General features: G+C 36.2%; 1 protein-coding gene across 3 annotated transcripts in view; it reads left to right on the forward strand.

The window, feature by feature from the left end:
- Prkcq (protein kinase C theta) overlaps positions 1 to 12,670 on the forward strand; it is a 123,520-nt gene that overhangs the window by 43,838 nt on the left and 67,012 nt on the right. For 2 of the 3 annotated variants that reach the window (XR_002398231.2, XM_004854531.3), the window contains exons 3-5: positions 1,880 to 2,079; positions 4,979 to 5,039; positions 12,309 to 12,471. Coding sequence is in view for 2 of the 3 variants with exons in the window: in XM_004854531.3 (XP_004854588.1) it covers positions 1,880 to 2,079; positions 4,979 to 5,039; positions 12,309 to 12,471 (424 nt within the window). In the remaining variant the exon portion in view is untranslated. Of the gene's footprint in view, positions 1 to 1,838; positions 2,080 to 4,978; positions 5,040 to 12,308; positions 12,472 to 12,670 lie in introns of all 3 variants that reach the window. The other variant, XM_021266320.2, reaches the window with a different exon arrangement.

Raw genomic sequence — 12,670 nt, forward strand, 5'->3', positions numbered from 1 at the left:
GAATCATCTTGATTCCACCTCTGCCCAGAGTTCTCTCCTGTTTAATTAAAAAGTGAGAATGCCACTTGCACCAACCTAAACCATTTCAAATGTCACAGACATCTTTGAAGTGTGAAATATCTGAGTTTTTCAAAGCTGCTTTTGACTTAATGGGGCTCCTAGATCCCCTTCTCTTTACAACCTCAGGTCTCACTGACATTTGCCTTCTGAGAGCCTTTTCTATTTTTTCCTCCTCTTCCTCCTCCTCCTCCTTCTTCTTCTTTTGGCCTTGCCTTTGAACTCGGTCTAATCAGCCATGTGGATTAAGAGGCCTTGTCAGAAAAGAAGAAAACTGTTTTTCCAAAAGATTAGCCTCTGGACTTTGGAGATTTGCTTGTTTGTTTTTGATTTTTGTTTCGGTTGTGTTCTGAAGCAAAATTGCTTGGAATACTGTCATTCAAGTATGGCTTCTGTAGAATTTAAACATACTTCAGTCTTTGGGAAATGAGACCACACTTTTTGTGATGAGTCGACAGAACAGGGACAAACAGACCACAGCAATGTGAACTTCTGAAAACAGTAACACTCACTGTGTAGATAGGATCCTGGGTCCTGAGCCTCTTTTTAAGCAATTACAAACCTAATGAATGGAAATGTAAAACTTGCTTGCCTTGGGGTTTTTTGCTCTTTCTCCTGGCATGGAGAATGGTTACAAATGGAAAGAAATATTTTATGAGGAAGCTTCAAGTGGAAGTAAGATGTTACTGCAATCATTAACATTACCATTGGTTTCTAAAAAGCCAATCTATAAAGTTCTTTTTTACCAAGCCATAAAAATCATCCCCTTCCTATTCCATCCTTAACAGTGCCATAGTTTATACTTCCACAAGCCAAGTTTACCTAAAATTTGAAGTTTCAGCTTATTCAACTCTTTGTATACCCTCAAAATAAATATTAATTTAACAAATGCTAAACACCTGTTCTGTTTAACTTTACTCATTGTAGAGAAGGAACCAAGGGAGTTAGAATTGCTTTTCTTCCTTTTTGCCATATCAATATCTATGAATTGCTAAATCTGCCACTTAATGTGTTATCAAAAGAAGCAAACACTCAAATACAGAGGCACTTTTCTACTTCTAAAATGATTAAGGGATAAACACAGAGAAAATGCAATGTGGATGAAAAAGAGGATAGAACTATTTAATCCCATTAGTAAACTCGTTCCCAGTTGCTCAGTTGCTTCTAAAAAGACTGACTGTCCTGCCCATGGCTCCCGTTCTTAATATATCCCCTATCCTACCTACCCCTGCACCCCACATTCAAGTCTATAGTCTATGTCACCAACTGCATGAGTGAAGGCCACCAGCTCTCTAATTTACTTATCAGCTCTTGCTGCCATGCATGTAAAATACATCTTCATTCAAGAATTAGAGAAGGAAATAGTGGCTCATTGTGTTTTAGAACTTATTGTCTCAAAATGAATTATGTCAAGTGGATACTTAAATATCGTTTTGAAGGAACACTTTAAATGATGCCACAGTGTCTTTCAGATGAACACAGTAGTTTTGTACTACTTTTTACCAGATGCCAGTAAAATTAATCAGTCATATGCCCAAGCCTTTATAAGTTAGCAAAGGAGGATCTCAAAAGCAATAAAAGGTTTTTTTGTTTATTTGCTCAGATGTTCACTCCCAAAGTAAAACAAGGAACTGTTGAATATGAAAGGAACATTTCCAATCCACGACAGTATCAGATGGTTAGTGCCCAAATTAGCTACATTGAACTTTTAAGAGTCAGTGCATTACCTGCATTTTTTGCCCATGGTTGTCTCAGTTTTATGTTATTTTGTTATTCTCCAGAGCAAGATGGAGGAATAATGAGAACATGTTTCTGTTCCTAGAAAATGGGCAGATGTATATTCAGAAAAAGCCAACCATGTACCCACCCTGGGACAGCACCTTTGATGCCCACATCAACAAGGGGAGAGTGATGCAGATCATTGTGAAGGGCAAAAACATGGATCTCATCTCTGAAACCACTGTAGAGCTCTACTCACTGGCTGAGAGATGCAGGAAGAACAATGGGAGGACAGAAATATGGGTAAATATCAGAGCTGGGAACTTTATTTAAAGTGTATGCACCATGATGATAGCTGATGTTTCGCTCAGAATTTCCCTGTCGTCCTAAAAGTATGACTACAATGGCTTTGGGTAAACAAATTCCCTACCACTGACTAATTGCTAATTTGGTAACACTGATAATTATTCATCATGGACTATAAAATGTATTGACATATGCGAATCAGAATTGACACATTTGCCCATGGAATGCGAAGGAATCTTAGTCTATAAAAATTGCTATTGATTTATAACTGTTGAGATAAGCTTGAAAATATGTCACCTATAACCCAGGTTTTAGAAATCCACTCAAAATATTCCCAAGTCACAGATTTCACATGGGAATGATAAAAGCTTAAAATCTACGTTTTTGTATTACCTTTACATTTTTGACCTAAGAAAAAGGATTTTTAGGAAAATATAAATCTTTCCTTGTATCACTAATTTTAAAAGACAAATATGTGCCAAGATTTATTTTTAAAAGGTCCCCATACTTAGATATGTCTGGATAGTGTAGTTTAGCAGTATACATTGAACATTTCTACATGCAGTTTGGGGAAAGGGATTATGAGCCCAAAGCTCCAGTAGGGTAAGTGCTTAGACAAGTGGAGAATGGTTAAAGAACCAGACCATGTCACAGATGTTTAACTTATTGTCAAGGAGTTTACACAGACCAGGTGAAGAGAGGTGGGGCCCCAGCTGGGTGCAGATATAGAACTTTTGGCTCTCGGGGAGAAGAAAAAAGGGACAAGCGACAGCAAGTCTTCTCCAGTATCCACACCCCCATTCCCATTTATTTTCTACTTTCTGCCTTACTTTTTAAAAAGAGTCATCAACTCCCTAATTTTTAAAATAAGATTCTGTTTCCTTCTCAATGTAGGGAAGGATAGTGAGTTTCTTTTTTATCCTTTTATTAATTAGACTTCACTGATACGAAGTTTTCTTTTCTAGCTCTTAAAATTGCATTTGAGTCCATCCCTAGATTTTTGCTGATTTTCTTATCAGACATTCCACGTTTTTTGCAATCTAAGCTGATATGTAGAAGGAACAGGGACAAAATGTCATCATAAGCACAGATCTTCACTAACCAACTAGCAAACTTCTCCCATGTTTAAGCTTCAGATTTTGTTCTTGGTTTACTTTTACTTTAAGAGCCAATAAGTTATTTTGAATCTATATTTTCCCTTGCTTCTATTGAAATCTACTTTCTCCAGGTGATTTATTTTCCAGCGCTGGGGGTTGAACCCAGGGCCTTGTTCACATGAGGCAAATGCTCTACCATCAAGCAACACCCTCAGGCCCATGAAATCTGTTTCCTTGGGCCCGAGGTTTAGCTCAGTGGCACCAGAGCCTGCCTCACAAGCACAAGGTCCTAAGTTCAATCCCTGCTTCCAGGAAGAAAGAAATCTGCTTTCTTAACATTAATTTCTCTAAAAAAGTTTTCCTCAAGTTTGTCCTACATCTTCAAAGCCATCACCCTTCTTCCAAACACTGCAGTGAGGCTTGCCTTCTACTTTCCCAAGGTTGCATCTGTTGGCATGGTTAGTTCCCATTCACTCTCAAAACATGATAAAACATCACTTCTGGAGGGTATTGTTTTTTCAGGGGCTGCCTGGTTTAATTTCCTCCATCACCACAACTTACTGAATATTGATAATATTGTGTTCATCTGGTATTGATTTTCACCACTTTGTTTGGGAATGGGTTCCTAATTCCTCACTCTTGTTCTATTTTTACCTCAAGTTTTACTATTTATTCCACAAACTATAGAACCATGGTGTCTATACTTGATGGCAAGAGCCCTTCTCTTTGATATGTTTAAGCTTATATGAGAATTTGTAGTTGGCTGAGCAATGTAAGCCTATTTTATCATAAATTCTAATAGTGATGCTGTGACATAGTACTGCTGTAATATTGGTTCTTCTAGACAGAGCTCTTTAATGCTTAGTGACTTACACAGGATCACAGAGCCAGGAAATTAGTTGTGGTTCAGATTCAACCCTGGGTTCAATAAGACAATTTGCATTATTTCTCTTATCCTAGTTAGCCTACAGATGTGATTATCAGCAAAAACCATCATCTTTCTTAATCTTTTTAGTCCACTAATGGCTTAGTGTGATGATTTCATATATTAGGGAGTATTCAGGTTATCCTACATTTGTTGTTTTCTTCCTTTGTTACCACATTTTATGAAATCCTGCATCATCTCTTAAAATGGCACTTTGTCTTGGTTCCTTCTACACAATACTCACATATATATTGTAATATACATATATATACTATATATATACTATAAATAATCTCTTCTCAGACCAATCTATGTAAAATTTCTTTTAGCAGAGCACTCAGTATATTTCCAAGGAAATAATTTCTCCTTTTGAAAGAAAAAAAAACTACTCCCAATGAATACTCTGATTTACCTAGATGGACACCACAAAAGGAAGGGAAGAGGGTTTGCAGGCTGCAGACCACCCACACAGGATTTACTTTTTTCCTAAAAGTCCTACTTTTCCCCAAGGGAGCCAGTCCTGGCCCCTGGGATGCTTTGGGCATGATTAAGATCTGGGTATATCTTTTATAGTTCTTCAGAGAATCTATATCACAGGGCAAGAAAACTGAATAGAATCTATTTATAATTTTGTTTCTTTATGTAAAATTTAACCTCCAAGTAAAATCAATGAATTGCGGAGGTAGTATAATAAAGCAAAGGCTGTCATCACAGATGTGGCACTATTCTGATGATAATGAGCATGAGTAAAGTGAAAAGAACAATGATTGCTTCTATATTGGAAACATCCTACTGCACCCAAGTAGCCAGTTGTGATGTCACTGAGCCCCAGGCTGGCTTCACATTCTGACATTTCTTTCCTTCTCTCAACCAGTTAGAGCTGAAACCTCAAGGCCGAATGTTAATGAACGCAAGATACTTTCTGGAAATGAGTGGCAAGTGACATTTCTTCTTCTGGTTTGGGGGTTAGGAGAGCATGGCCTTCTAGTAAAATTTGTTTTATTTTTGCATTGATTATAGAAAAGAATAAGAAAAAAGGCATGTTTTATTAAAATTCTCAGTGGTGCTCAGGCATCAGTTGAAAATAAGCATCTGGGCCAGGTAAACATAGAACAGATATAAATATGTAAATATAAATGTGAATATTAAATTGTGTATATTCTTATGCCTGGCACTTCTATGGTCTGTCTTTATTTTAGTATGGAGATTTAATGTAAATACACAACACTCTGTTTATGTGTTTCTGTGTATGTACACATTGTCTATATATAATAGTGCTCTATAACTATCACTCTCTCAGTAAAATACAAAATAAGAAACTGATAATGTTTTCCATAAAACTAGTGCCAATAACTAGTGCTTAAAATTAGTCAGTTAACATTTTTTTAGGAACAAGGAAGAGTAAAAAAAAAAAATGCATTGTTAAAGAGTTTCAGTTCCATGTGTCACACACAAACTGTTGTCCCAGAAGTTAAATTTACAGGCACTGTACGTTGGAGGTCAGTGTTGTTTAAGAGTCAAATGCTGCTACTCAGAAAATCCTAAACCTCAGTATGAACGTGTGAACCTACTGATGTAAACTGATTTTACTTTTTTTTCCCTAAATTAGTTTTATTACAGGTTGAATATTGCTTATCCAAAACGCTTGAGACCCAGAGGGGTTTCAGATTTTGGACTGTTTTGAATTTGGGGATATTTGCATAACTGTTATGAGATATCTTGGAAATGGGATTCAAGTCAAAACATATAATTCTTTTTTTTCCTATATACCTTAGGTACTTGGCCTGAAGATAATTTCAAACAATTTTTTAATAATTTTGTATATGAAATAAAGTTTCATAGATGGTATTTCCCACTTTATTCTCAAAAGTTTGAGATTGAATATTTTGGATTTCAGATTTTTGGATTGGGGATGCTCAACCTATACCAATGACAACTGAGTTTTAGTTCAGAGATTTACAGTGCTTTTGCTTAACACATAAAATTCCTTACATGTCCAGATTCAAACAAATACATTAGAGAAGATAATATTATGAGACAATGAGAGAAAACTTGAATACTCACCAGGTATTTGTTGATATGAGGCATAGTTATTAATTTCTTAGATGTAATAATGATATTTGTGGTTATGTCATTACAAAAGAATCTTACTCTTTTACACATATAAGCTGAGATGCTTGTCAATAAAATAAAATGACAGCACGGACTTGCTTCAGAACAATCAATTGGCACAGGGAGGGAAGTGGACAATGGTCCACTGGAAGATAGTGGCCATGAATTCATCAAAGATGAATGGTTGATACTTGGAAACTGATTATAGTATTTGCACATTTTAAAATTTTTCCATATTACACTTTTTCAAAAGAATTTTTAAATTCCTGAGGAAGGAAAATGTACTCTGAATTTTTCTAAATGCCTCCCCAGCCTAAATATATAGTATATATAATTTACTGTTTGTGAGTTGATGAAATAAGATAGAGTGAGTGGTACCTGAATAATCAGTAAAATAACTGCCTTAAGTTATAAGAGCAGTGATGCTTAATTTCTTGCACAAGTAAAAGTACACTTTCCTATTAGTTCAAAATATGGTCCAATGAAAATTGGAGAAAAATTCCACTGGACAGAAAGTAGTGTTTGTAAATAATGTAAAAATCTCTGCTTTTGAAAAAAATTGTATAGATATTTCTCCATTTACTGTGAAACTCAAGTTCCATTAAAATAAGAAAGTAAATTCAAATGAGGTAAAAGCAATACTATTATTTCATAAACAATAATTACATAATTCCAGGTGCATTTTTTAAAATTTATAGGATTGAATTTTTTAAACTACACCCAAATTGAGACTTATCTCTAAATTTTTATAATTCCAAAAAATCTAATTTTTAGTAACCATTATTGTGAAATGACCTAACTAGAAAACTCCTTCTTGATGATAAGAAGAAAGTACAAGATGTTATTAAATTTCAAGAATTTTTGTAATTACATACAAGAAATAGCTTCCTGAAGAATTCAGAAAAGCAAAATATGAGTTCTTATACTCAGGAAACTCAGATTGGAAAGGTGATACAGATTAAACAGCTAGAAAATAATTATATCCTGTACAATATAAATACTAATTAACCAAGAGATAAATAGGGATTGCCTTCATTCCACGTTGTTCAATAGTATGTTCACTGAAGGAGAGGCAGAATTAAGGTTTCTATCTTTTCTGAGTTAAAAATGAAGGCTTGAGCAAAACATGACATAGATAGGCAGTGTGAAGAAACCAGGTAGACTAGCTGGCCCTGCTAAAATCAGAAGAGTTGGGTGCTGGTGGGCATAGAAACCTGACAAGAAAAGTCTGTAGACTTTAGCCATGCTTTGAACTAATGGGACAAGTATACTCTTTCTTACTCTTGGAATGAAACATTATTTGCCTATAGAACTGCCTTCATGGTGTGGAGAAGTGATGAGAATCTAGTCTAGGGGTGTGGTAATGAGAATGAAATAAAAGCAAAAATATTAAAGCAAACAAAGTAGTAGTAAGATTTTATGGTACTCTAGATGAAAGAAAATGCTTATTATATGTACATAGTGCAGGTGCTTTATAATTATTTTAAAATGAAAGAGGCATGAAGGGAAAAAGGTTGAGAATATCTCTTAAAATAGCTACACTGGGAAAATAATGATAAGAATAATGGCAATGAAGATATGAAAAGAGAAGGCAAATGAGTGGACAATAAGAAATTTTAACTTAGATAACATTTAAGATAATATCATGACTCCCAAATCATTCTTCAACAGAAGCTTGTACTCTTCTCTAGCCCATAATGAAGTAAATGGCTCACCTCTCCATTCACAGATCACTGCAGTCTTGCTCTGTGCAAATTTCCATTTGTTCATTTCTGTGCTTGAGTCACTTTTCCTCTTCCTCTGTTCTCCATCCATCACTATTGTGGCTTAAAAATTCACCATCACCATCTGATACACTTCCCTCCTATTTCACATCTTCCTACATATTATCCAGTCAGATATGAACCCTCACCCACATGTCTTCACTCAGAATACTCCAATTTTAAGGACTCAGACTCAGAACTTGCTCTTGGAGCTCATTTTTCTCCCCTGTCAATTCAGTCCTTCCTCTCACCCAGTAAGTACTACACTTTTCTCTTTCATCCCCTTTATGACCCAACTTCTAGCACTAATTCCTCATCTACCTTGGTCCCCATGAAATGTTCTTGACAATACCTAGCTCTCATCATTTCCTTCTTCCACCATACACACTTTGATCTCCAAGCCTTGCACTCTCCCTCCCTTTCCATTCTCCATGGCTTTGCTAGAAAATACCACTCAGCTGAGTCTGTTACAAATAGATCCTGTTAAGTGATGTTCTCATATTTCAGGCTCATATATTTGACCTCTCCAACTAGATTTCCTGTAAGTACTTTAAATTCTGTTGAATTTTAATTACACAACTTAAAGGAAAACCAAATCATATCAAAAGTACATTCAACTATTTTCACCAGTAATTCTTCCCTTCGTACCCACTATCTTAGTTAATTATTACATCTTCCACAAAACATGGAAATGATTTTTATGGTTTTCTTTTCCTTTACCTCCACATTAGTCAATAATTTCTGTCCATGTTGTCAACATTTTAAAATTTTATCTTCTTTGCATCCTTTCTTATTGTGTCTCACTCATTCTCCTATGACACTGCTAGAATGGATTTGTCAAGCTCCATTCTGACTACATCATGCTCTGCTTTGCTCTCTCCCTGCCCCTGTTAGTCCTTCAGAGTTTGCAGTTTGTCTACAAGAAAATCTTCAAACTGAGTCTAATATCCTCTAAGTGTAGCCACTGATCTTTTCTGCTACACACCCCACTCTAAAAGTACTCCATTATTTCAGTGCCCCACTCCTATCCTGAGAACCCTTATTTCTGTACCCTTGCTCATTCTCTCCCCCCATTTGTTTATCTTCACCATACTTTCTCCTCCACATTAGTAGGATTCTTTATTCTTCAGAACTCAGTTCAGAATCCTTCCTGCTTATACCTTCTTTGTCTACTTTTCTACTTCTCACCTCCAGCTGCCTTAATTGGTGCATTGGAGTATCCTGGGCATATATCTGCCCTGAGATTTACCACATAATTGTCTTTCCTTCTAAACACTCAACTCTTGCAAAACAGCAATGTTGGATGAATGATATCTTATTTATTCCCTTAACTCCAGCACCAGGTTGTAGTTAGGATGAAGAAAGAATACAATCACTGCTTATTAGATCATTTAGATGAACTCCCCTTGACATTTAGAGGTTTCTTTCATTTCCTTTGATTCCTACTCAATGGCTTTTTCAAACATGCCCATACTTGGTTTCTGAAGGTGTCATACTTTTCTCATTCTGGGAGGTCAACCTTGGGTAGGTATGTTGATAGAGATTCTATCTTCTGCCTGTGCATGTTACAGTGTGGCTTTTTCTTCTTGCATCCTCTTCTTGTTCCTGTGCTTCAGAGAAAGTCTCTCCTTTTTTGACCTCAAGCTTCTCATCCCAGCAGCCTTGCTCCATCAAGTCATTTTCTCCTAACATCTTCAACTCTCCCTTCTCTGTGGCTTCCTACTCATTGTCAAGACACACTGTACCAGCCATCTTCCCCCATTATGGAAAAAGTCTCCTTTTTAACCTTTTTACCTCCCTGAGTTTTTCTTTTCTTTCTTTCACTGATACTTCTTGAAAACAGTTCGTATTTATTGTCCCTTTTTCTTTGCTATTCTCTCAGTTCTTAAACTCCCACAGTCTGGATGAAATGGCTTTCTCCATTATTATGAATCCTCTAAACAAGTTCCTGGTTCTTAACTTTCAATTTCCTTGACTACTTTCTATCAGTCAATGCAGAAACCTGCATTCTTTTTTTGACATATAATGTGATCGTATCTAAATTTTCACCTTTATTTTTCAGCTGCCCCCTATTAGTCTCTCTAGTGATTCCACTTTCTGCCTCCTAAAAATCTATGGGTGTACATATCCCTGAGAATACTCTACACCATCATGCACTGTCTCATATAGTTAGCTGTTCTTTGTGTCAGTACCATGTCTCCCTGTTGTGATGTAACTGCTCAATGGTTAGGAATAACATCTCCGAACATGTCAGAACACTCGGTGTAGTCATTTATGCCTAGCTGCTCAGGGTACATATGTGTTGCATTTGACTCCAAATACATTAGACTAAATAAAAAGATTTGGAGTCGCTGGCTTAAAAGAGATAATCAAAGCTACATATATATATATATACACACACACACACACACACACACACACACACACACATATATATCAACAACAAAAAGCGTATCAAACCAATAGAGGACCAAATTACTTCAGAGATAAGTTAATATCAAAAGAATTAAATCCTGTGTCCTTATACATTTACTTTCATAATAATTGAAATCATTTGTGGATAAACAGAGCTACAAGGAAGAAAGAAGGAATAAATTTATCTCTAGAACTTTCTGATATTTGTTAAATGTATAGTAGTCCAATGCATACATGTATGTACAATATAGTTTGGGTTTCAGAATAATTCACTTGCATTCCCTGAGTTAAAAGTACCCTTATTCTTTTTTTTTTTACCCTTATTCTTTATTTCATTTCAATTCATTACATCTGACCATACCATAAATGAAATCAAATCTTACCAAAAAATAACGTGTTATACCAGGCAAAAGTGGTAAATAGGTCTGCATGTTTGTACTAGAACATGTGGAAGAAAATTATTAACTTGGTGACCCTTAATTTAATCTCTCATTCACCAAGCCTAATTTATTTCCATCCTTGTTCCAAATAATATAACCTGAGTTATTTAGCCTTAAAGTAATAGCACAGTATTATGGTCCACCTGCAGAAATCTTTAGAGGGTTATTGGCACAAGGGTTTGGAGTTGCCATGAAACAGAACCGTGAACCACTATAAAGGAAATGTGAGTGCTAAAATGAGTCTTAAGACTTGCCTAGTTTTCTGTGTGAGAGATCTCTACCTGCAAAGCCCCTCCTTTGTTTTCCTAGTCTGTTTCCAGCCCATCCAATATTAGAAATGGAAAAGTAAAGTACCTTGGCAGGAACATTTGCCTCAGGTGCATTGTCAGACCTCTATCGCTGTAGCCAGAATGGTGGTAATTTAATTTCAATAATATTAACTGTACTTTTGAAATCTGATGAGCTTCTTATTCTCACTAAATTTTGATTTTTGTGTAAAAATAAAAGAAATACAATAAGTGAGCCAAAAAAATTTTAAGCTATTAAATCATGACACTAGCCATTATAATCATTATATTTAATATCCTTTTTTTAGTGAGGATAATTTTTTTTACTATTTATTATGTTATTCTCTCTTACCAGCTAGAGTGTTCATCATGCTGTTTAGCCATAATTACCCCCACCATTTTGTATTCTTTGGGATCCTAAGCCACGGCTGGAATATCATGAATATTTTCAGAATCTTGCCAACTTGCGGCCCTTCAGCCTTTTGGGAAGATGTTATCTGGCCATAGGGCACTGTGGACAGTGACTGCTCAAAGCACTTTCACCAGTATGCACAAACCCAGGGTGGACTGAATACATGTGGATTTGATAGCTTGATGTAAATGATTAGACAATACACGGGTTTATCTATACATTTTTAAAATGCAGTTATCAATTTTCTGGCCATTCCCACATTGATGAGTACAGACTGTAGCTGGTACAGTATCTGATCACTGCGGCCATCAAAAGCCAGAACATAAATACCTTCTCTTCCCAAAGTTCTTTTGTCCTCACACAAAAGGCTGGATGCTCCCTTCTGTCTGTGCCTGGCTGACTAAACATAGCCAGTTGTAAAGTATCCTGGCACCTCAGAAATGCAGCTCTAGAATTACATAAAGACTTGAAAGTTCTGATTTCTGGTTTTAAAATCAGACAGAAAATAACCTCAGCTCAGTCAAAGAGGAGTGAAAGATGAAAACAACCATCCAACTTCATTTCATTCCTCTAATAATATACCCTGCGATAATTCCATATTATAGAATTAAGGAAAGAAGCCTGTATTTTACCCACTTTAATAAATATCTGGAATTTTATTACTGTAGGTGATGAATGCTTGTCTGCTTCTCTTTCTCATCCAATTCCCACAGTCCCCATCCACCTGTGACCATTATATTGCAGAATCTCACTTTGTCTTCTCCTCTGCTTGCAGACACAAAAGACTTGAGTGAATTTGAGGCTGAAGGCTTCTTTGCTCTGCATCACCGCCGAGGAGCCATCAAACAGGCCAAAGTCCACCATGTCAAGTGTCATGAGTTCACCGCCACCTTTTTCCCACAACCTACCTTTTGTTCTGTCTGCCACGAGTTTGTCTGGTACAGTAACTTGGCATTTTACTCCAAGCTTCAGGCTATGCATTTTGTCTTAATCCACAAAGTATGGTGTGCTCTGCTGTGAGGGAATATGTGGGGGAAAGTACTAGGTGAGAGTCGGCAGTGGCCTTGGCAATACTGAAGAGATTTAAAGGGTATGACTGAATGTGAAAATTTCATAATGTGCCTCCTATAAAACAAG

This window comes from Heterocephalus glaber, unplaced genomic scaffold, assembly GCF_053883595.1.
Source record: "Heterocephalus glaber isolate CG9 unplaced genomic scaffold, H.glaber_assembly_v1.0 deba00001472, whole genome shotgun sequence".
NCBI classification, from domain to species: Eukaryota; Metazoa; Chordata; class Mammalia; order Rodentia; family Bathyergidae; genus Heterocephalus; species Heterocephalus glaber.